The 20,554-nt window shown below is 36.2% G+C and overlaps 2 protein-coding genes across 2 annotated transcripts; one reads left to right on the top strand and one right to left on the bottom strand.

Annotated features, from left to right (window-relative positions):
- nphs2 (NPHS2 stomatin family member, podocin) lies at positions 1–4,700 on the top strand. Its single transcript, XM_015012416.2, has 7 exons — positions 1–316; positions 481–584; positions 875–947; positions 2,516–2,598; positions 2,680–2,939; positions 3,067–3,145; positions 3,329–4,700. The coding sequence occupies exons 1-7, from the start codon at positions 1–3 to the stop codon at positions 3,533–3,535; spliced, it is 1,122 nt and encodes a 373-aa protein (XP_014867902.2). The 3' UTR covers positions 3,536–4,700.
- On the bottom strand, positions 4,240–20,223 carry axdnd1 (axonemal dynein light chain domain containing 1). The gene is made up of 25 exons (XM_015012429.2): positions 19,949–20,223; positions 18,489–18,643; positions 17,326–17,429; positions 16,804–16,903; positions 15,122–15,207; positions 14,978–15,034; positions 14,700–14,808; positions 13,557–13,678; positions 12,918–13,058; positions 12,616–12,720; positions 12,226–12,346; positions 11,467–11,568; positions 11,227–11,393; positions 11,045–11,114; positions 10,404–10,629; positions 10,012–10,249; positions 9,525–9,618; positions 8,724–8,914; positions 8,538–8,628; positions 8,091–8,225; positions 6,140–6,175; positions 5,665–5,745; positions 5,465–5,556; positions 4,741–4,880; positions 4,240–4,667 (listed from the first exon to the last, which is right to left on the bottom strand). Exons 1-25 carry the CDS (start codon positions 20,010–20,012, stop codon positions 4,606–4,608), a joined length of 2,889 nt encoding a protein of 962 aa, XP_014867915.2. The 5' UTR covers positions 20,013–20,223; the 3' UTR covers positions 4,240–4,605.
- Between the last annotated feature and the right edge of the window lie 331 nt (positions 20,224–20,554).

Raw genomic sequence — 20,554 nt, 5'->3', positions numbered from 1 at the left:
ATGGAGAAGCACCCCGCTGTGAAGCCGAACCACAGATCCAGAACAACGCCACGGAAGAAGGAAGGGGAGAGTGGAGCCCCAGTGCGTGAAAGACGACATCATCAGAAACTGCCAAAGGCAGGTCACCACGCTGGAGCTCCATCTGTCAAGAAGGAGAAAAGGGAGACGGAGAAGTTAGAGACAAACCAGGAGAAGGTGGATGTGGAGAAAGAGGCAGAGGTTAAGCTGAAATCTACTGTGGTGGACATAGACAGTGTTAGAGAAAACAAAGTCCAGGAGGAGAACCTGTGGCTGCTGGAAGCAGCGGAGCAGGACGGTGAGTTAATGCACAGGAATATAATTGTTTGTTTTCCTTTTAGCATTTTTATGTTAGCTTTTGTATAGGGATTGAGTTCTGAAATCTTAAGTCAAGATTTTATTGAAGCATATGTTTGTCTTTCTGCAAATTGTGGTTGAACAGAGCGCTATCCATTTCTGCAGGTCTAAAGCGCAAGAGCCTGGGAGTGTTTGAGTGGCTGCTGATGGTGTTTGCGTTGAGTTTGGTTCTCCTCTTCCTTCCTATTTCCATCTGGTTCTGTGTCAAAGTATGAGCTACAACTCCAAGAAACACATCAGTGGATGGAAAGAACATGCATGCATTTTTGATGGTTGTGTGAACCTATATACGTCAAGCTTGCCTTGTACCAATAACTACATATCAACTACTTTTCTACATAAAGCTTAGTAGTCATCCAATCTAAGCTGAATCTCAGATTCAAACTCATCTATGCAGTTAAAAAAAAGCTAAACTGTAAAAACACAAAATTTTAAGTATTTGTGGTCTAGTTTCTAGTACAAACAGTGTTGAGTTGAGAGCTGTTATCTTGATTCCCAGGTAGTCCGAGAACATGAGAGAGCTGTGATTTTCAGACTTGGTCATCTACTGCGAGGGAAACCAAAGGGACCAGGTAGGCACAAATACTTTTTATTCATCCCTCTTCGTGCTGTAATATAAATTAACAAATCAGATTTTTATGTTTTAATAATTATGAAAACCCAAATTCTTCAACAAAATGTGGGTCAGAAGAGATGAAAGGCTATTTGATGTTGCTTTCACTAATACATATTGTATTTTCACTTATTTATTTCCCTTTCAACTTGTTATGGCCACAAACTTCAATGCATTTTGCTGGGATTTGGAATAAAAAGTTGCATAATTGTGAAGTATGAAGAAAACGATACATAGTGTTCACACTTTATGTCTCTACCAGTTTAACACAAGAAAATACAGAGCATCTCTGAACATAAATTTTAAAGAAGGGATGCATCTAAGACTTGCAGGAAAGTAGCTCTATAGGAATGGAGATTGGCACGCCTACTGCGACAGTGTTAGTTGTTTTTTTAATCTGTTTTTTTTAACCTTGCATATTGAGTTGTTGCCCAAGAACTTCTGACTTCAGCTGTGTCCCCTATCATATAGTTGCAAACTGCAACTGGATGTCTTCTAGGTTTCTTTTTGCCACTCTTAACGTACAAGCCGGAGCAGCTCTGGTGGCAGATTGTCCAACCCGAGCTGAGGGTCTCTGCAGCTCCTCCATAGTTACTGTAGGCATCCTGGTTGCTTTTCTGACTAATGCTCTTCTCCCCTGACCAAACAGTCTACCCTTAGACCACTAGAGGGAGATGTTGTAAAGGTAGAGAATAGAACACAGCAAATCAAAGAGGCAAACTGACAAACAAACAGGTGCTGCACTCCTACCTTCACTCATGTAAGCTATATGTGTTATATTAATTAAAAAACACTCTTACTCCCCGCTATGGCATCTATGCAGACACACTCCTCCCAATTGCGCTTTTCAGCCTCTTTGACACCCTCACAGAAGACTTCTTGTCAAACAGTTTTATTGTCATGAAAAATCAAAGCATCACCAATACAATTTTGTCCTATTTTTCTGATTTAACCATAATGACAATTCAAAACAAAACAAAAGTGGCTGAACTGAACGGGGACATTCCCATGTCCCATCCACCTCCCTTTTCCTATGACTTATGTCTTATCACATCTTATCTTATCAAATCAAACCTTCTTCAATTAGAGTTGTCAATATATTGTAGAACGGGTTGCCAAATGTTAATGAATTGTTTCAATTTGCATATGCATCACCCTTTTTAGATTGTTAAAAATGTCAACCTATTTCTTTTAATTTCATAACTATACACTACTTTTGCTGATGTATCAAGTAAAGTCCAAAATGTGTGTATTGAAGGTTTTGTCTATTGTGAGAAAATGTGGAATGAAAAACATGGATTCCTTTTCAAATCACTGTTATTGTCATTTCTTTGGTTACATATCAGAGTCTAACACTTTGTATTTAGTTTGAAAATATTATGGGTACACTCCTTGAGGATAAGTGTCTGGTGAGCAATAATAGCAATCAGCAGAAACAGCATAAAGCATGGTTGATCACACATTAGGGTCATAAATCATGCCACATATTTCCGAGAAATGTTCTATAACACTGATGTTTATGCTCAGGCCTCCTGTTCTATCTTCCACTTCTTGACGTCTGCCACAAAGTTGACATTCGGCTCCGGATGTTGAAGGTCCCTTCTCACATGGTACAACACACTTGGCAGTCAGAAATAATCACATAAAAAGTAGCAATGAAACATCTGACTTTTTCCCACATCTTCCTGCAGGTGGTGACGAAGGACCTGGCGAGGCCAGAGCTGAGCGCTGTGTGTTATTACCAGATAGAGAATGTGGCTCTGTGCAGCGCAGCTCTGTCCAACCTGACCTCTGTGCTGCAGAGTCTGGTTCAGGCGGCCATCAGAGATGTTTTCGCCCAGCATACTTTCAGTCACATCCTGCAGCACAGGCGGAGGATCGGAGAGCAGATTCAGAAAACGCTGGACTCTGTCACTTGCCGCTGGGGAGTCAAGGTGGAAAGAACTGACATGTAAGGCTTATATTTGTTAATTAATTTCTGTAGTAGTTTTCCACTACTGTTGACTTACTTGAAATGTACAGAAGAGAATTGAGCCAGAAAAAAAGATCCCTCATGGTCTGTTTGATTTTCATGTCAGAGAAGAGCTCAGTTTTCCTGTGGAGCTGCAGCAGAGTCTGGCTGCTGATGCCGAGGCCAAGAGACAACAGCAGTTCACTGTAAGGCATTTTAAAATCAGTTTCAGATACATTCTTTCTTCTTGATATTCTTGTTTTATTTCATATATTTTAACAAACACAACAAAACTTATTTAGTATGTTTTATTAAGGTCCAGTTTGAAATAATTTCTGACTCCTCAGATGAAAGGGGACAAATACATTTCAGGTCTTTGTGGTTGTTAGCAGGTGAAGGCATCAGAAAGGGAGACAGCTGCCTGGGAAGGTTTTAGAGCCTCGTTCCGTCATCTCCAGCCTGCATTGGTCCTTCCTCTCGCTCCAGATCTTCTCAGCATGAACTCTGACCTGGCCTCCCTGCCACCGCCACCTCCTCTCTCTGAAGACGGAGGGGACATGATGGCGGCATCAGAGAGAGACTCACCAATGATGTGACATAACGAACATTTAATTAATATTTTAGTTAAAATATTATGCTAAATGGATGTAATTTAATCGGGTCAATATACTATTTAACATTTTAAATAAAAGCTGAATGCAGTAATTTTCAAGGTAACAAAGACATATATATATATATATATATATATATATATATATATATATATATATATATATATATATATATATATATATATATATATATATATATATATATATATATATACATATATATATATATTACAGATAAATGCTTTTGGAAGGAATGGTCAGAAAAATTGAATAAAAATACTAATATTACAGGTAGTCAAAAGGGCATTAAGAAATGCGATTTTAAAATATGTTTTTATCTATTTCTTAAAGACCTATGGTTGCAGAAGTTCTGATATCATCTGTGAAAAGATCTCCAATAAATTCCACTCTAAAATAAACTGGAAGCCAGTGTAGTTTCATCAAAATCAAAGTCACATGTGAAAATATCTATATTCACCAGAACATCTGCAGATTATTCTAGGTGCAAAAGCTGCAGTTTTCAGAACTGTTCAAACTTTAACATTGTTTAAATTGCATTTATTTATATTCAGCTTATGCACAATTATATTATTTTTATTGACATTAACTATAAAGAAATATCAAAATATATTCATCATTTTAATTTCAATTTATGAAACAGCAAAGAGGAAGCAAACATGAACTCCAAGAACATTTGCATAGACATTTATTAATACAGCAGGAAGAGAGACATTGAAGGGACAAAAGGTTGACAGATCCCACAGCAAGCAGATGCACAGCACACACAGTATCAGGAAGTGAGGTGTATCCTTGTACAATAAGGCGTTGAAAGAAAACCTCACCATACTGTAAATGTATATTGCTTTTCTGTTTTCTCCAGTTTTTTTTTTACTTATGCATCACACTTTGAGAAGTCTTGGGTTGTTAAATGTAGCCATTAATATTTTTCTTCTTTGCCAAATACAGCAAAAATAAATAAGACAGCCTCAAACATAAACACAGTCACAACATGTTTTCTTCATGGTGTTGCTTTCTAGTTTGGCTTCAGCTGTGGATTATGTTTCAGAAGTTGGTTCTGCAGCTGGAGGTGGGGAACGAGGTGGTGTTTTCTTTTCCTCTGAAAAAATAAAAAAGACATTGTAAACTTTAATGCTCATGTTTGTTTTGTCCAGGAAGTAGCAAGGCTTTACCATCTTTGCTTGGAGGCTCAGGAGCAGGCTGTCTCTGGAGCAAACTCTCCAGGTCTTTAATCTTAATCAGCGCTTCAGTCAGAGCCTCCTCGGCTGCCCGAGCTCGGTTCTCAGCAATTATTGTTAGCTTCTCAGAGTCACTGAGAAAAAACATGAGATGTTTCCAATTTTTGGTTGCACAGCTTAGGAAAAAACCACTCTGAACAATAATCATAGGAATATTTCAAAACAATCAAGAAAGATACCAGCATTTCCTTGCACCACTTCTGATATACTTTTACCAAATATGTTTTACTTTGAAACATTTTCAGCATTTTAGAAGAAATGACTGATTTGTTATTGTTTAAAAGCAATTAGGCCATGGCTAATACAAATACAAGGCTGTGCAAAACTTTTTAATACATTAGAATATATGTTCAAATAAGGCTGATTTGTCAAATGGTTGTACAGGATTTTAATCAGGGGTATCACAGTAAAGAAAGTCAAATATATATGTAGGATACACATTTGTGTGTATTTCTTATAGAAGAAAAACTGTATAATTTCCACTCTAGCTAACAGTAATTATTATTTTGTATTGCTTTAACACATCATTTTCAACCGAATTCACTCAGTTTTGTGGTTGAAAGTTGAGCATATACTTTTTCAAGACAATTTTAACTTTTATTTAATGATGTAGATGCTCAGACAAATCAAGCACAGAAAATGGAGACACATGTCTTACCTTAGTTCTTTCTGCAGCAGCAATACTGTTGTTAGATCAGAGAAAGCTTTTTGAGCTTCTTCTGTTGCTGGACATATAACCAGCTCATCGCCCTGGTAGAAACATACAAACTGGGTTCAGTCAGACAGATGATTCAGTTCTGTAGAAAGGCAAATCTTTCTGCCAGTTGTTAAAAAGATCCATGTTTTAAATCATCTGACCCCAGGCAGCTGGACCATGTTGTCATCCTGATATATTTGAATGATGTTTCCATCGTAGTCTATCAGCTTAACTGTTGGCCTCTGCAGGACGACAGCATTATTAATTTTACTATAATAATGAATACAAGAAATTCATATTTGTAAAAAATATTTCTTTTAACAAAAATATTTAGTATTCTTGAATTCATTCAGCATATTTTGCACTTTATTCTTTGATTACATAGATAATGTTCAAACCCACAAACAAAGAATGAAGATAAAACAATTCATTTCTGTTTTTTTCTAAAATTTCTTGAGAGTTTTTAAAAATAGAAATAAAGCCAACTGTTTAAAAACATGTATGGTATCATATATTCTTTTTATTTTTCATAGAAAACAACTAACTTCTGCAAAAGTAAAACAGAAAATAACCCAACGCTAAGCATGAACAAGCATGACCTTAAAATACTAAAAACTTATGATTTATTTGACTGACCTCTTGTTGTTCTGTTTCAGGTTCTTCACTTGTCATCTAAAAAATAATCAAAGTAACACTTACTATCATATTTATTTACAAACATCTTTCATTGATCTAACAAATCAATGTTAACAGATGAAATGTTTCTATGTGCGTGTGTGAGATCGTTCCTCCACAGAAGATCTTTGTGTTGCTGAAAACTCTGCACCTGTTTGCAATTAGCTGATTATCTGCAGTGGATTTAAGGAGCTGTGGTCTTTGCCTGATTATCAGCCATTCTAGTTGAAGACATGTATTTGGTTTCCACAACAAGGTTTAATGCTGTCAAACCTCCTCTTATCAAATTGCCTTTGGATTCCTAACATTCCACTTTCACCTACTGCAGTCCTGTCAGCCATCTTTAATCATTGCCAGAGAACACAGAGTTCAAGCCTTCCCCTTGTTCTGCTTGTGTAAATACATTTCTCTGTGTAATTCTGCATGTGGATCAAGAAAATGTGCCGAGGTTTTGGTGTCATCTGGCCCATCACTAATGTACAGATCAATTAAGCTAAAATTAATGTTAGCTTAATTTTATTTAAAGTTGTAGGTTTTTAAGGATTTTCTTTAAGAGGCATTCTTCCCAAGACATTTATAGTTCATATCATTAAGTTTTTTCTGGCTCAGTCCCATCTCTGGTTTTGTCAGCTTGCCTGGGCTCCTGTAAAGGACCTTCACTGGTCTGTAACACACACAGGCACCCAGCCAATACTCATAATCATTTACAGAATAAGACAAGGGCTTCACAAAGCAGGAACATAAACCATTTATTTGTATTTTTTATGCTCTGTTTTGTATTAGATTCACAAAGCAGACTGCAAACATACCTATCAATTCAGGCTGATGATGGACTCAGCCTGATATTTATATTTTCTACAAATAGATTGCAAAACATATCAGGCAAACATGTAAAGGCATGATAAAATCTGCCTTTTGTAATATTTCTGAACTGTTTTTTAATCCAAAGCCAGTAGCAGAGAATGTTTCTTTCTCTCCTCTAACAAAGTTACCAATAACTTTCAGCAGATTTTTTTTTTTGTTTTTGCACAATTTGAAAGCCCATCAGCCATGGCCTTTGGTGATGCAGAACTATAAATATATATAAATATGGAAGGACATTCCCTCTAAAAAGTTGCATCAGAAAGTTGAGAGATTAGGAGTAGATTCATCTTTCGTGACCAGTTTCAGAATTAGAAACAGGCAAAAGCTAAGACTTCACATGTCTAGCAATGAACTTGAAAAACAGTTAACTTCATTTAAAATTTATCATTTAGTCTAACAAGCTACTCTAAAGTTAAACATTGTTAGACCTCCTCTTATCGAGTCTCCGTTAGATTCCTAACATTCCACTGTCATCCACTGCAGTTGTCAGCCATCTTTAATCATTTCTCCTCTCCCTCCAGATGCCAGAGAACCCAGAGTTCAAGCCTTCCCCTTGTTGTTCTGTCTAAATGCTAAATACATTTCTGTGTATAATTCTGCATGTGGGTCAAGAAAATACCTGGCAAAATGGCAGCGTATTAGAGGATGCACAGATCACCTGAGCTAAAATTAATTTTACTTTTTGTTCTGTTTTCTCTCCTCTAACAAAGTTACCAATCATTTTTAGCAGTTTTTCAGTTTTTATACAATCTGCATAAGAAACAAACATGTTCTTTAGTAATGCATAACTATATATTCAAATAAATACGGAAGGACTTTCCCTCTAAATAGTTGTAAAATGCATTATTTACATGTGAGATGCTATTTCTTCATAGAGAGGTTAGGAGCAGATCCATCTTTTGTGTCCAGATTCAGAATTATAAACATGAAGAAGTTAAGATTTTTACATACCTAGCACACACTTGGTGAACAATGAAAACCAGTTAACTTCATTCATGATCATCATTTAGTCTAACTACTCTGGGACGCCTTTATGATGGGTTGTCACCTGAGTCTCCATGCTTTCTGGTGGCTGAGGGCTGCTTGAAGTTTCTTCGGGTTGCTCGATGAGTTCCTCCTCAAATTTCTCATTAAGTCCTTTGAGCAGTATTTTTACACTTTCCAACCATTTATTACCATCTGTCTGAGGATAGAAATTAAGCTTGGTAAATAAATTGCTGTTTTTTCTGTCATATCAAAACCACATGTACTGGAAATTATAGACTAATTGTAACTCCTATTTATGTAGCCTACTATTCTACAAAATTATCACCTTTTATGCTTGTTTTAATCCTGACAAATCTTTATTTTTGCAATAGAGGTATTTTGACATTTTTACTGAAAAGCCTAAACAAACTACTGCACAACTGCAGGCTTGTGCACTGGCTTTCTAAAACATCTTCAGAAAAGTTTAGGGCCACAGTCAAAGTTGGAAAGACGCCACAGTCTCATTTACCTGCAGCTTTTTAAGCTGTTTTCTCCTATCTCCCACCTCTGCAAAATAAGGGTCCACCACCAATGACTGCTCCAAAATTAAATTGCATGATCTAGAATAGAAAAACAGCATTTTCAGTTGTATGAATCCATGAATTTTTTTGATACAATACTTAATGCAACAACAGAAAGTGACAATTTTTGATACCTGGTAATAAATCTGGAATAATAGACCAATTTCTTAGAAAGCCTTTTTGCATCCTTAACTAAAGCTTGTCTTGAGTTTTCTAATTTGTCTTCACGTTTCAGATATTTATCTTCTTCCTCAGTCTGGTCAGGTAACATGTGAAGCAACAGATCCAACATCCAGTTTGTTTGACCTTTGTGAAGACAAGTCACCTGAAAGGGGAGGAGCCAATGAAACAAACATTTGCACCATTACAGTCAATGAAGGAAAGAGAGAAAACATTAGTTATTCATCCCTCTCATCCACACTGGGCTAATGGCTGCTCACTGACAAAATATCAGTTGCAGTAATCAATTATTGTATAAAATGTGAGGACAACATTTTGGATCGAATCAAACTCAGTACACTTTTTGAAGTTAGGATTGTAACTTGAAATTCAGAAACCCTGGTCCAAAGCTCAAGATTCAATATGGCTGCCACACATAAAGTGTTGTGAAAGTTGCAGGTTTAAACTGGTCAATTGATGGACAGGATCTCATTACCTCAATGGCACTCAAAGTTCAGGTGGAGAAAAAAAATCAATTCAATAGAGGAACTCAAATCCTAGTCCTGGGAATTCTGAATCGAACCAAAATGCTCAAAAACCGAATTCAATTCTGCTTAATAGTTTGTAAAATTATATTTTGACTAATTCGTTGCTATTTTTTTCTTTCTTCTTTGATATTGTTAATATTTGTCAGTCTGGTTACCAAAAAAAAAAAATTCCTGACTACAAGCAGGACCATAAGTGTGATATTTTCCTGAAGAGCGCTTAAAACTCACCTCTTCTTGCAGTTTCTTGTTCTCAGTCTCAGTGAAGCTGAACAGGCGTTTTGGGAGCTCCAGAACCTCATCTATCAACTTTTCTGACCCTGAGCTTTTTGAACAGACACACACAACACAGAACTTTAAGCAATTTATAAATAGTATCTGAAAATGTTCCTGAATACAATCTAATGCAGCCCTGAACGCTGTAATAATGTATTACAGTGAAACTGCGTGGTAAATATGTACTCTTATTTTAGTTTACATAAATCTCTCTTGCTCTACAAATAAAAACAGATCAGTCCGACTGTGATAATGAGAATTATGATAATGAAGCGGCTTTGCTTTTTGACCACAGGAAGATGCAATGAACACTTTTAAAAGGCTCTTGAAATATTGAGGCTTATCTAGAAAATATTATTCAAAGAGCCATTTTCTACTCAATTCACAATTTAAGTTGTACATTAATAAATTCAATTTACAATTGAATATATAAAACACTTACTACAAGTCAGGGATTTTTTGGACCATTTTTGGGTCCGTTTGTTTTTCCTTTTGTGTGAAGGAGAAGTACAAAAATATCTCTGCAGACATCTTCTGGCAATTAGACAAAGCTTCTTCCAGTTTAGCCCAGTCAGAGGGGCTCATCGCTGACAGAGGACATAACAGCTGCAGCACAACATGAGTTTCAGAAGCCCAGAAGTCCAGCAGTTTAAACATGGATGTAAGGAGTCGGTGGATCGCTGCAGAAGGGATGATTTTCAGCTTTTTAATTCATTCCATATCTTAACAATTACCTTGCTAACATGAGATTTAATGAAGACTAACAGAGACAAAACGAAATTATTGTTATTGTGCATGTGTCATTAACAATACAAGTTTAATATCTGCTCTCACCACTGACTTGAGTGTCATACTGTTTGAGAAGTTCAATTATGTCATTCTCCAGCTCTTTTATAATCTCAAGGCTCAAGGCAGGCTCAACATCAGGGAAAGTGTGTCTTTCAACAATATGAAAGCTTATTTTTATAAATTTATCCAGGGTGTGGTAGAGTTCACTCAGTCTCTGCTTAAATAAAATCTTTCTTTCACCTTGGCATTCCTCAGATGCAAGTGACAGCTTCTGCAAAAAAACAAACAAAAAAAAAACAGTAAAGCCTCAGAAAAACAACAACTGCTATTTTCTGGACACATTGTTTTTCATATTTTGTCAAGCTACAACTACAAACTTCAATATATTTTCTTGGGGTTTTGCTTTTCAATCACAGGGAATGTAGAGCCACATACAAGACAATCTGGAAAGAAGACTTGTTAGACCCAACAAAAAACTTGAGAGTGAGGTGAAGGTTCATCCTTCAGCACAACAAGAAGCCTATAGAGCTGCAATCGAATGGCTGAAATCAGTTTTTTTGAGTTTATGCTCCAGGATATCCAGCACCATACTACATCAAAAATATTTGGTAAGATTCTGTATTTTTGTAAAGATAATCTCCCAAAAAACACCACAGAAGGAAAAGAAAATAAATATCCTCTCTTACATTTGACCACTTCCATACTTCTTCATGGATTTCTGCCAGTGTTGTAACGTCATATTCTGGAACCTCATACCTAATAACATCCGATGAGAATCGCAAGAAAAATACGTATGAGTGTCAATAAAAGTGCAAAATAAGATTCAAACAGATGTTCAGAAAATTTGTTTTAAAAATTATTTCCTCACAGATTCTGTGTGCTGATGTAATAATGCCACTTTTCGATTTCTCCCTGTATGGAGGAGAGCTGTTCAAACTGAACAAGCTGAATCTTCTTCACAAAGAACATGAGGGCGATCAGCTGATCTCTCCACCAGTTGGTTGACTCCACTATGACATCCAGATCACATATATCCTACAGTAGGAGGAGTAGGACAGTCAAGCGTCCACCTGTGGTGGTGAAAATAAGAGTGTGCTTTGACTTTCACCTGTGTGGAGATGTAGATGAGGCAGTCCTGTGCTGTCTTGAACCAGCCTTCCTCACTGACATACAGCTCACTCACAAGCCGGAGCTTCTTCGCTTTAATCACCTGACAGAAAAGAAACCGTTTAACAAAACCTGAAACAAACATGGGCTAAACTGGCATGTTTAGAAGAAAAATGTGCTTTAATGCAAATCTAACATGTTACTAGGGCTGGACAACTAATCAATAACAGTACATATTCAGATTCACACATGATCAATATCAATAGACAATACGTCTGAGAGAATGTTCAATCATTTCACTGCAGTCCAATTCAGAACCACACAGCAGCTAAGCGAGGTTGGTGGCATCAACTAACTCATTCACTCTTTGGTTACCTAGCAACGAGCTGTTGAGTAACTTGTGGTTACCTAGCAACAACCTGCTGAGTAACTTGAGTTTCATGTTTCACCACCATTTCTCATAGCTGCTTAAAAATAAACAAGAATGGTGTGGAGTGAAAACCGTGGACAAAACAGTAAACAGTAACCAGTTTGACAGTTTTTCAGATATTTAACACCAAAAAACTAATTAATAATTATTGATATCGACTGATATGAAACCCTTATGTTGTGACACCCTTTTTCAGCCATATTGTCCAGTCCTACTTGTAACATATTCCTAAAAATCTAATTCCTTTGTTTATTGTGCTACACAAAGAGATGAAATAAAGAACAATGTATGCAAAAAAAGAGAACAGCACAACAAAATGGCTTCTTGTACTTTGAGGGCGAGGTTGAAGGTGAACTGGCTCCAATAGTCTCTGTCTCCCGTCATCTTTAGCAGCTGATCCTCCAGACGAGTCCTGTGCAGCTCATACATACGGTGGTAACCCTGGACAACACTTAGAGAGGCACATTTATCATTTCAGAGGTAGCATTTTTGTCAAGCGTATTTAAAAACTGTCCCATTTCACATCCATCACAAGGAAAAAAGGCAGAAGAAGTTTGCTTTTACTTATACAATGTTTAAAAAAGCTATGATACAACAACATAGACTGTGCCCAGATGCAAAAAACCAAATCAATTTAGAAGAATTAATTCTTATTTGTTCTACTTGATGAATGGTGATGTAGTTTGCCATTAATCACTGTTACAATTCTGCCAGACTGACTCTGAGCAGCTGAGAGTGTCTTTGTAGCTTTTGGCAAGTTCCTCCTGTGCGTGCTGCACCTTATCGGAAACAAAAGCATCATGGTCTCTGACTTTTGCTAGTTCCCTGAGAACAAAACACACAAAGAAAAGCATGAAAATGAGGAGACACATCTCTCAGCTTCACCTATGTTTCAATGAAAGATATTATTTAAAATTAGGGCATTTATTATCCCTTCTTAAACTAGTTGGTGTTTCAAAATCTCCCTGAGACCACAATTAAATTACTTGTTTCTTTTACTACTCTGAGCCTGACCTACATACATGTTTATCTCCTGGATGGTTGCCTTGATGTGGTAAATTTCCTCAATGAGCCGACGGTCCAAAGCCCGCTGCGCTACCACCTCAGCGTGTAACGATGTCAGGCGCCGGGGGATTCGCTCCAGCAGACACTGGTACCGCTGCCTGGAACAAAAAGAAAAAGTCAAAACTACTTTTCATTCTTACACTGGAAAAGAAACAAAACAACCTAACCTCTAGGCTTATTTAAAAATCCATAGTCTTTCAAAGAGTTTATGATTCTGCACATTCTAACAGAATTCCCACAGACTTTAAAGCGAAAGAAACCCACAGCATCATGGATCCTCCACTATGTTTTAGCAGGAATATGAAGGAATTTTCCTTATGTTTCCAGATCCACCTGGAGTGTTTATTTAAGGAAAAACTCAATCTTACCAAATGCACTGTTCCAGATAATGCCAGACGAAAGTTCAGATAATTCTAAATTTATATGATTATCATATTAACACAGAAAAGGGTTTTTGCATCCAATCAGTCAGCATTCTTTTAATACTCCTACTGCCATAAGATATTGTTTTATGGCATTTCACAAGCATTTGTTCAAGTCTGTGTATTCATTGTTTGGTGTCAAGGCTTATAAGGTTAAATATGTTAGCTGCTGACCTGAGTTTGGCGAGGAGCTGTCCTCTCTCAGCACAGCCGACGGTCACCTGCCTGATCAGTTCATGGAAAACGATGTTGTAGATGTTCTGCTCTGTCTTCACCAGTTCCAACAAGCTTTCGAGCTGCGAAACAAGTCATAGATCTTAAAGTCTCCGAGCATTTTATTGGTATTGACAGAAATGATAAACACAGACATTCTACATTTGTATATTACATTGCAGATTAAGAAGGAGGCCATTTGTGCAATTGTTAAATATTCCTTAATGCTTGAACTATCTTTTAAAATTTGGTTGCACTTTCTACCCTCAGGCTCAAACATTTCCTCTCATTAAAGTGTAAAAAATATTTTTTCAGGTTTGTTTCTAAACTTTCCAAGCATCTGATCTCATAAGTTACCCGTCCCTAAACATAGTTATACTTTTTATTTTGTTTTTCTGTATAATGTCCACCCCGCCTCTCGCCCGAAACGTTAACTGGAGAGGTACCAGCACCCTCCCGACCCCACTAAGGGACAAGGGTGTAAAGAAAATGGATGGATGGATGGATGGATGGATGGATGGATGGATGGATGGATGGATGGATGGATGGATGGATGGATGGATGGATGGATGGATGGATGGATGGATGGATGGATGGATGGATGGATGGATGGATGGATGGATAATGTCCTCTTTTGTCACCAAATCTCTTGTTTTCTTATCAATGAAAGCTTTAAATCTGCGGTGTTATTCCACCTAAAAAACTGTTTTCTTTTTTATTTTGTCAGGTATTTGTAGTATAAAAATATATGTGAGTATTACATTATATAAAAAATAAAGACAACACTGTTCCCAAGAGAGAAATGAAGGCATATGTAAATCACTGTACACTGAATAATAACATTTTAATATCAGAATAAAAAAATCTGCCTATATTTCATTCCTTAAGGTTGTCGATATCCTGAGAATCAAAAAAGAGAAATAAAAGCAAAATTTAAAAATGGGTCACAAACGTCCCTTGAGTCAAAGTAGCTTATGTTATTTTACTGACTGGATGCTGTTTGTGTATTTTCCCATTTTAATTATGCAAACTAAAGGTTTTTCTCTGTATTAAACAAAAATTACAACACAGCTTTCATGTCAGTTGCAGAGGTAGAAAACTAACTTGGCACAGATCAGTCAGCTCTTCGTCCTCCTGATCCACTCCGGCCTTTTCCAGCATATCATCCATCATCCTCATCAGCTGGATCACTTCCAGCCTGCCACTGGGCCTCCTGCACACAGAACATTCCCACAAATACAGCATGTGTATTATTGCACACAGAGTTCTGTAATGCTTAACGGTCTGTTTTACTGGTATGTTTCCTAAGAAAATTGCTTATTACATTAGAATAAAGTGTTACAAATTTTTCCTGTCACTGTAATTTATATGTTTGCACTCACAGTGATGGGAGGACTCGTAACTTCTGCTCCTCATCTTTCAGCTGCACTGTGAATGCACTGTGAGGTACAATATGACATACATCAGGAAAAAGCTAGATCATCATACAGGAAGGGACTGCACCAAATACCATTAAGGAAACTTACTCTTCATACAACTGGAGGCATTGTATTCCTTTGTTCTTCACAATACGATACTCTTCAGGGATCACGTTTTGTTTGACATCCAAGTTCTGAGAGACACAGAATGGTGGCATTATGTGATTAGCTTGTCTTCTTACTCAAATTAATGGCAAAGGTTGCCCCAGGAATACTTAAATCCAAAACCAATTGTTTGAAATATGTGGTGACACACAGAAAAAATAGGTGAAAACCTTTAAAATGAGGAAGTGAAAAAATATAAACAGTTAAAGTAAAACAAAAAACAAAACAAAAAAAACATGAAAAATTGACATATAAAGTAAAAGTGGGAGAAAGAAAAATTTCGAAGTCTGAAAAATACAGGAAACAAAAACATCTGATGAAAAAGAACAAAGTTATAGATCAGTGTCAACTAGAAACTGAAACAATGTGCAATGTGGCATGTTGGAAATGTTTTGACTAAAATAAAACATTTCTGTGGCAGAAAATGGAAAAACTAGGTAGTGAAACTCAGTTTAAATTTCCAAAAACAAGACTGAGACAGAAAACTTGACCTTCAATGATATTCAAGTGTTTCAACTTAAAAAACATTTTCTCTGGGTACTCCAGCTTCCTTCCACACTCCAAAACCACAACTGTTAGCTTAACTATCAACTCAATTAGGTGTCTGTTTTTGATGCACATTGTATAATTTATGGTAATCTTTTTTTATTTTGTGTAAGTTTTTCTTAGTGTGTTTTATTTATTTTCTAACGCTTGCCAAAGATGAACTAAATGGAATAGCGAGCTGCCCAATGTATACTCTGCCTCTCGTCCAATAGCTACTTTAGAAAATGGATGATTTAAAAACATGGATATCATTTTACGGCAACAAATATTTTAAATCTTATTTTATCTGGGGCAGCAAAAAAGGCTTAACACAAACCAATATATTCCATTGGAGCTATTTCCAAGTTACTATAGCAACATTTTCCCACATGTTTCTATAATAACAACAACATGGGACACTCTCGTAATTAAATATTTAAAAATGTCAACCATCTGCTTACAGAGTACACTTTTCTCTGTACACTTTTCATTTTCAAGATAAGTTTTTTAAATTTTTGCAGCAACAAACTTAGGAGATAAAACAATACAAATTAACTAAAAAAGACTGTAAAATCGCTATTATAATGATATAATTTATTACTGTTATTAAAAAAGTCTTGTGACAATATTCTTCATTCTACAGCAGGGACAATTGTGTAAAATATCACACAATTTTATGTTTTGAAATGTCTCTCTCACACACACCCTACACACCTGACTGGTCTGAAAACAAAACACAAATTAAACATGTAAAAAAACAATATTACAACTTTTATTTCAATCACACAGATCAATAACTCATAGGGCAATTAGCAAAAATAAATATTCCAAAATAAAATAAATAATGTTCTCGTTAAGTTTTCTGGCATTTAGCAGATATAAATAAACAAAAACAAGAAAAGTTTAGTCTGATTTACCTTCAGAGAGTGAGAAAAAATGTCTGTCTTTATATGTGCATGAAAATATGGTAAAAAAAAATGTAGGCTTTTAATCAAATGTTAGATTGCACTTTATTATAAAACTATGCAGTTTGAATATCAAGTGCTTTCAGGGACTTCACATGGAAATCAACTACTTTTAAAACACCTAGTTGTACATACCCTGTAGTTCGTGTCTCCGTTGCAGCTCTTCTCATGCAGTGGTGGGAGAGCAGTCATCTTTTTCTGTGTAAGCACAGCATCGCACAGGAATGAAATATCCCTACAGAGGCACCACACACAGAGGAAACACATTTAGTGTACTATTTTAACAACTGCTGATTTTTAAAACTCATGTTAGCATTTGATGCAATGGTGAAGAACAAACAGTAATGATTAAAGGAAGAGAGTCATTTCTTGTGTTCATACTCCTTATATGCAACAGGTTTCATTTTATTTATTATACAAAGAAGAAGCCAAAATTCAAAAGCGTTGCATTGAAAAACTAAATGTACTTTGACATTACAATACTTTAGTACTCATCGTGATTGACTGAAAAGAACCTGTGGCTGCCAAAAACAAGCCCAAATCATCAATCCTCCACCACTATGACCAAACACAGTTGCTATATGATGTATTTACTGTCATTAACTCTTGAGAATAACTTATATAAAGAGTTGTCACAGTTTCATCCCCCTAACTGACCTGCCGGCTTCTGTCAGCGATGTTGGCTGTTCCAGAAAGTATTTGTACTTGGTGCGTCCGAGCGGATAATGCCAAACTCCATCTGGCCGTCTGATTCCATCACTCTGCACAAAAAAATGTGTCATTGCTATTTTATCAACCTATGCTCATATGTATTTGTATCAAGTCTTTTTATTTAAAAATTGCTAACATTTTAGCATCCTGACAGATTTATTTAGAATTGACTTATTTTGTCGAACTTTTATACTTCAGCTCTAGATAACTTGAGTAAATACATAAAAAGGTTTTCAAATCAAGAGTTCCTTTATCAATGGCTATGAAACCCAACTGAGCCCAATGTGACTATGTATGTTAAATGGTGAATTCTGTATAATTACACAAATTCTCAGATCACACTCAGATCTGTTTCCTGCCTGAGCTGTAGAATAATCTTAACTACATAGAGCCTTTCTGACAACATGAAATCATTTTTTTAAAGCTCAAACTTATTTGGGTTATTTTGCAAGTCAATTATATGAAAAACACCAACAAGTCCATGTGTGACTATTTAAAGAATGCATTCAAAGTAAAGGCCTAAGCAGATCTGACTGTGCTTGAATTTGATTGAGATGTTGTAGTGTGACTGAAATATGACTGAATCAGAACAGCTTGAATGGGGAGAAATTCATCCACTGCGAGATTAGCCTGGTAGCTTTTTTTTCTTTTGACAAATAAAATTATTGTTTGTGAACTGCATTTGGATTCACTCAGTCCATATTTGTCTTTAATTAAAACTTGTTTAATAATGTGAAATTTTGAAGTGCAACAACAAAAAAACAGAAATCTGTGTGAGGGAAAATACATATGGTTTTTACAGAATGTACAAAAATTATAAAGAGTAACTGAAATCACACCCTAAATGGACAAATAATGAAAGGGTCCAGTAGGGGGCGCTGACATACTTTTTTCCCCCTCATTTTACATAAAGCAGACATAAATGTAAGAATTTTAAAGTAATCTTCTCAAGCCATTGCCAGATATTTTGAGCTGAATGTCAGCATCTTGATTCAGACTGACTGTCTTTATAAACTAAACAGTTATCGACTGAGAAGATTAAAGAAAACTGTACTTTAAGTGTGTATATATCACAACATATTGTGTAAAGAAGAAAGCGCAGCCAGTACTTCACAGCTTCGGTGATGTGCAGTGTGGCCCTGTGTGTTCTTGGAGACAGTGGAGGTGAGGCTGAGCAGCAGTTCATCTGGGATGGCTGCTTGTTTGACAGGAAGTGGCCCCTTCCTGATCTCCAGAGCTGGAAGTTGGACTCTCAGGTCAGTCTCTAAGAAAAATCAAGTAAATACTCATTAAGACTCTGTATTTTTATTTATTATAACCATAAAAACAGCTTTGGTCAATATTTCTAAATGTTTTCTAAACATCTTCCAAATTTCTTATTTGGAATTTATCTGTCTTGTCATCATCAGTATGATTTTTGACCATTTTGAGAATGCTTTTTTGTTTTTGGGAAGCTCCCTTGTCTTAGTCTGGTGTTGTCCTAATGACAAGAAAACAGAAAAAACATGCAAACTATGCAGAAAAAACCTAGGCTGGGATTCGAACGTAGGATGTTCTTGTTGCAAGGTAACAGTGATGGAAGACACATTTCTGGATTTTGTTTTTAACATTGTTGCACCTTCACAGGCTGTAGCACGAGGCAGAAAGACGTACAACCTATATCAAATACTTTCACAGATCAAAAGTATTGTCAGCACTGTTAAACTTTTAAGCCAAATGTTAGTTTGGGTGCTTAAAGCAGCACCTGAGTTTACTAATGTCTCGGTTAGAATATGGACTGGAGTCAAAAAATGGAAGACAAGGTCTAAAGAAAAACTTTTTCCAGGCCACTTTAAATTATTATAAGTCTAGCTCATTTGAATTATAATGAAAATAAATTATTAGTGGTTTATTTACAGAGGTGGCTGTAATGAGCTACATTTACGCAGTTAGATTTATTCAAGTATTTCTAAGAGTAGTTTTGCACCATCTGATATTATTTTAAAGTGATACTATTATCTTAGTTGAGTCGGGAACAAGCATACTTTAACCAAAAAGGACAGCCACATATATTGGGAGGGGAAATTTCTTATGTTTATATAAACTGTTTATATAAACTTGTAAGGCTCAGTTGAGCCTGCCCATAAGCCTGTATTGAGTACAATCTTGTCATTGGACATAGTTTGATCTGTTTAAACATACACATGTTGTCTACTACGTAGGTGGTTTCAAATCCTTTGGGTTTCCTGTTTAAAAATACCAGAATTATTTTAGATTGTCAAATCAGTTAATCATCCAACAATATACGTCTCCTTACTTGAGTAATGTTCTGATGACACAATTTTATTTGTTCTTCAGTAATAGTATTTTGAGGTAACACTACTTTTCCTTGTGTACACCTGTTTGTTTTGCATCGAAAGTACGGTTGTACTACATAAATGAACGCACTGGATTGGTTTTTAGCCATTTCAAAGAGACGTTTACTAAACTACTAATTGTACATGACTACATATAACGTTTTGTTTGTAACTTTCTGAGCAGCATTGGCACGTAGAAAGCCTCCAGCAGCGGATGGATGTGAATAATTTACCGTCTGCTTGCTCTCCCCTGGGTGAGCTTGGCGCTGGACTGGCTCTGGCCGTGGACAACGACATCTTTACCAAACGAGGCTGTTACAGTCAGAGGATAGAGCCTTTCAACTTTCACCGAGCCATGAAGGCGAGAAGCTAATGTAGGTTGTCTTAAACAACATTCTTTATAAATTTACGAAGGAATGCGCCTTTTCTTTCAGTATTCCGTTCTTCCTGATCGCGTTGTTATGGAAACGGCGTGCCTACCAGCTGCTCGTCTACTCAACATTTTACGTTCGCGTGTTAACTCCGTGGTGCATTCAAGTGAAGTCGTACAGTAGATTTCACATAATGAAAAATATTCAAAATGATAAAAGCATCAAATATCACCAGATTCTTTCCAAAACGTTGGCGACATAATATATTTGACTATCTTTGATTCAAACGAATTCAAATAATGTATTTTAGAAAATGTCAATTCAACCTTTATTAACACATTTTTTCCTTATGATAAAGGAAGAAAGGTGAATATATTCACAGTATATTCGTTTATTTTTTTGTCTACTTCTGGTTAAGCGTTTATGTCCGTGTAATTAATTGGGAACCACACTGTTCAACAATGTATG

Source organism: Poecilia mexicana, unplaced genomic scaffold (assembly GCF_051168715.1).
Source record: "Poecilia mexicana isolate PSO_F unplaced genomic scaffold, ASM5116871v1 scaffold_4, whole genome shotgun sequence".
NCBI classification, from domain to species: domain Eukaryota; kingdom Metazoa; phylum Chordata; class Actinopteri; order Cyprinodontiformes; family Poeciliidae; genus Poecilia; species Poecilia mexicana.
The sequence above is the reverse complement of the archived record's forward strand: the minus strand, read 5'-3'. Positions and strand labels throughout refer to the sequence as shown.

Coding starts and splice junctions, on each gene's coding strand:
- nphs2 (XM_015012416.2), top strand. CDS start 1: ATGGAGAAGCACCCCGCTGTGAAGCCGAACCACAGATCCAGAACAACG. Junction 948..2,515: donor AGGGAAACCAAAGGGACCAG/GTAGGCACAAAT, acceptor GTTTATGCTCAG/GCCTCCTGTTCTATCTTCCA. Junction 2,599..2,679: donor TGAAGGTCCCTTCTCACATG/GTACAACACACT, acceptor ATCTTCCTGCAG/GTGGTGACGAAGGACCTGGC.
- axdnd1 (XM_015012429.2), bottom strand. CDS start 20,012: ATGTCGTTGTCCACGGCCAGAGCCAGTCCAGCGCCAAGCTCACCCAGG. Junction 15,035..15,121: donor TGCCTCCAGTTGTATGAAGA/GTAAGTTTCCTT, acceptor TGTACCTCACAG/TGCATTCACAGTGCAGCTGA. Junction 10,630..11,044: donor AAGTATGGAAGTGGTCAAAT/GTAAGAGAGGAT, acceptor GTTTTTTTGCAG/AAGCTGTCACTTGCATCTGA.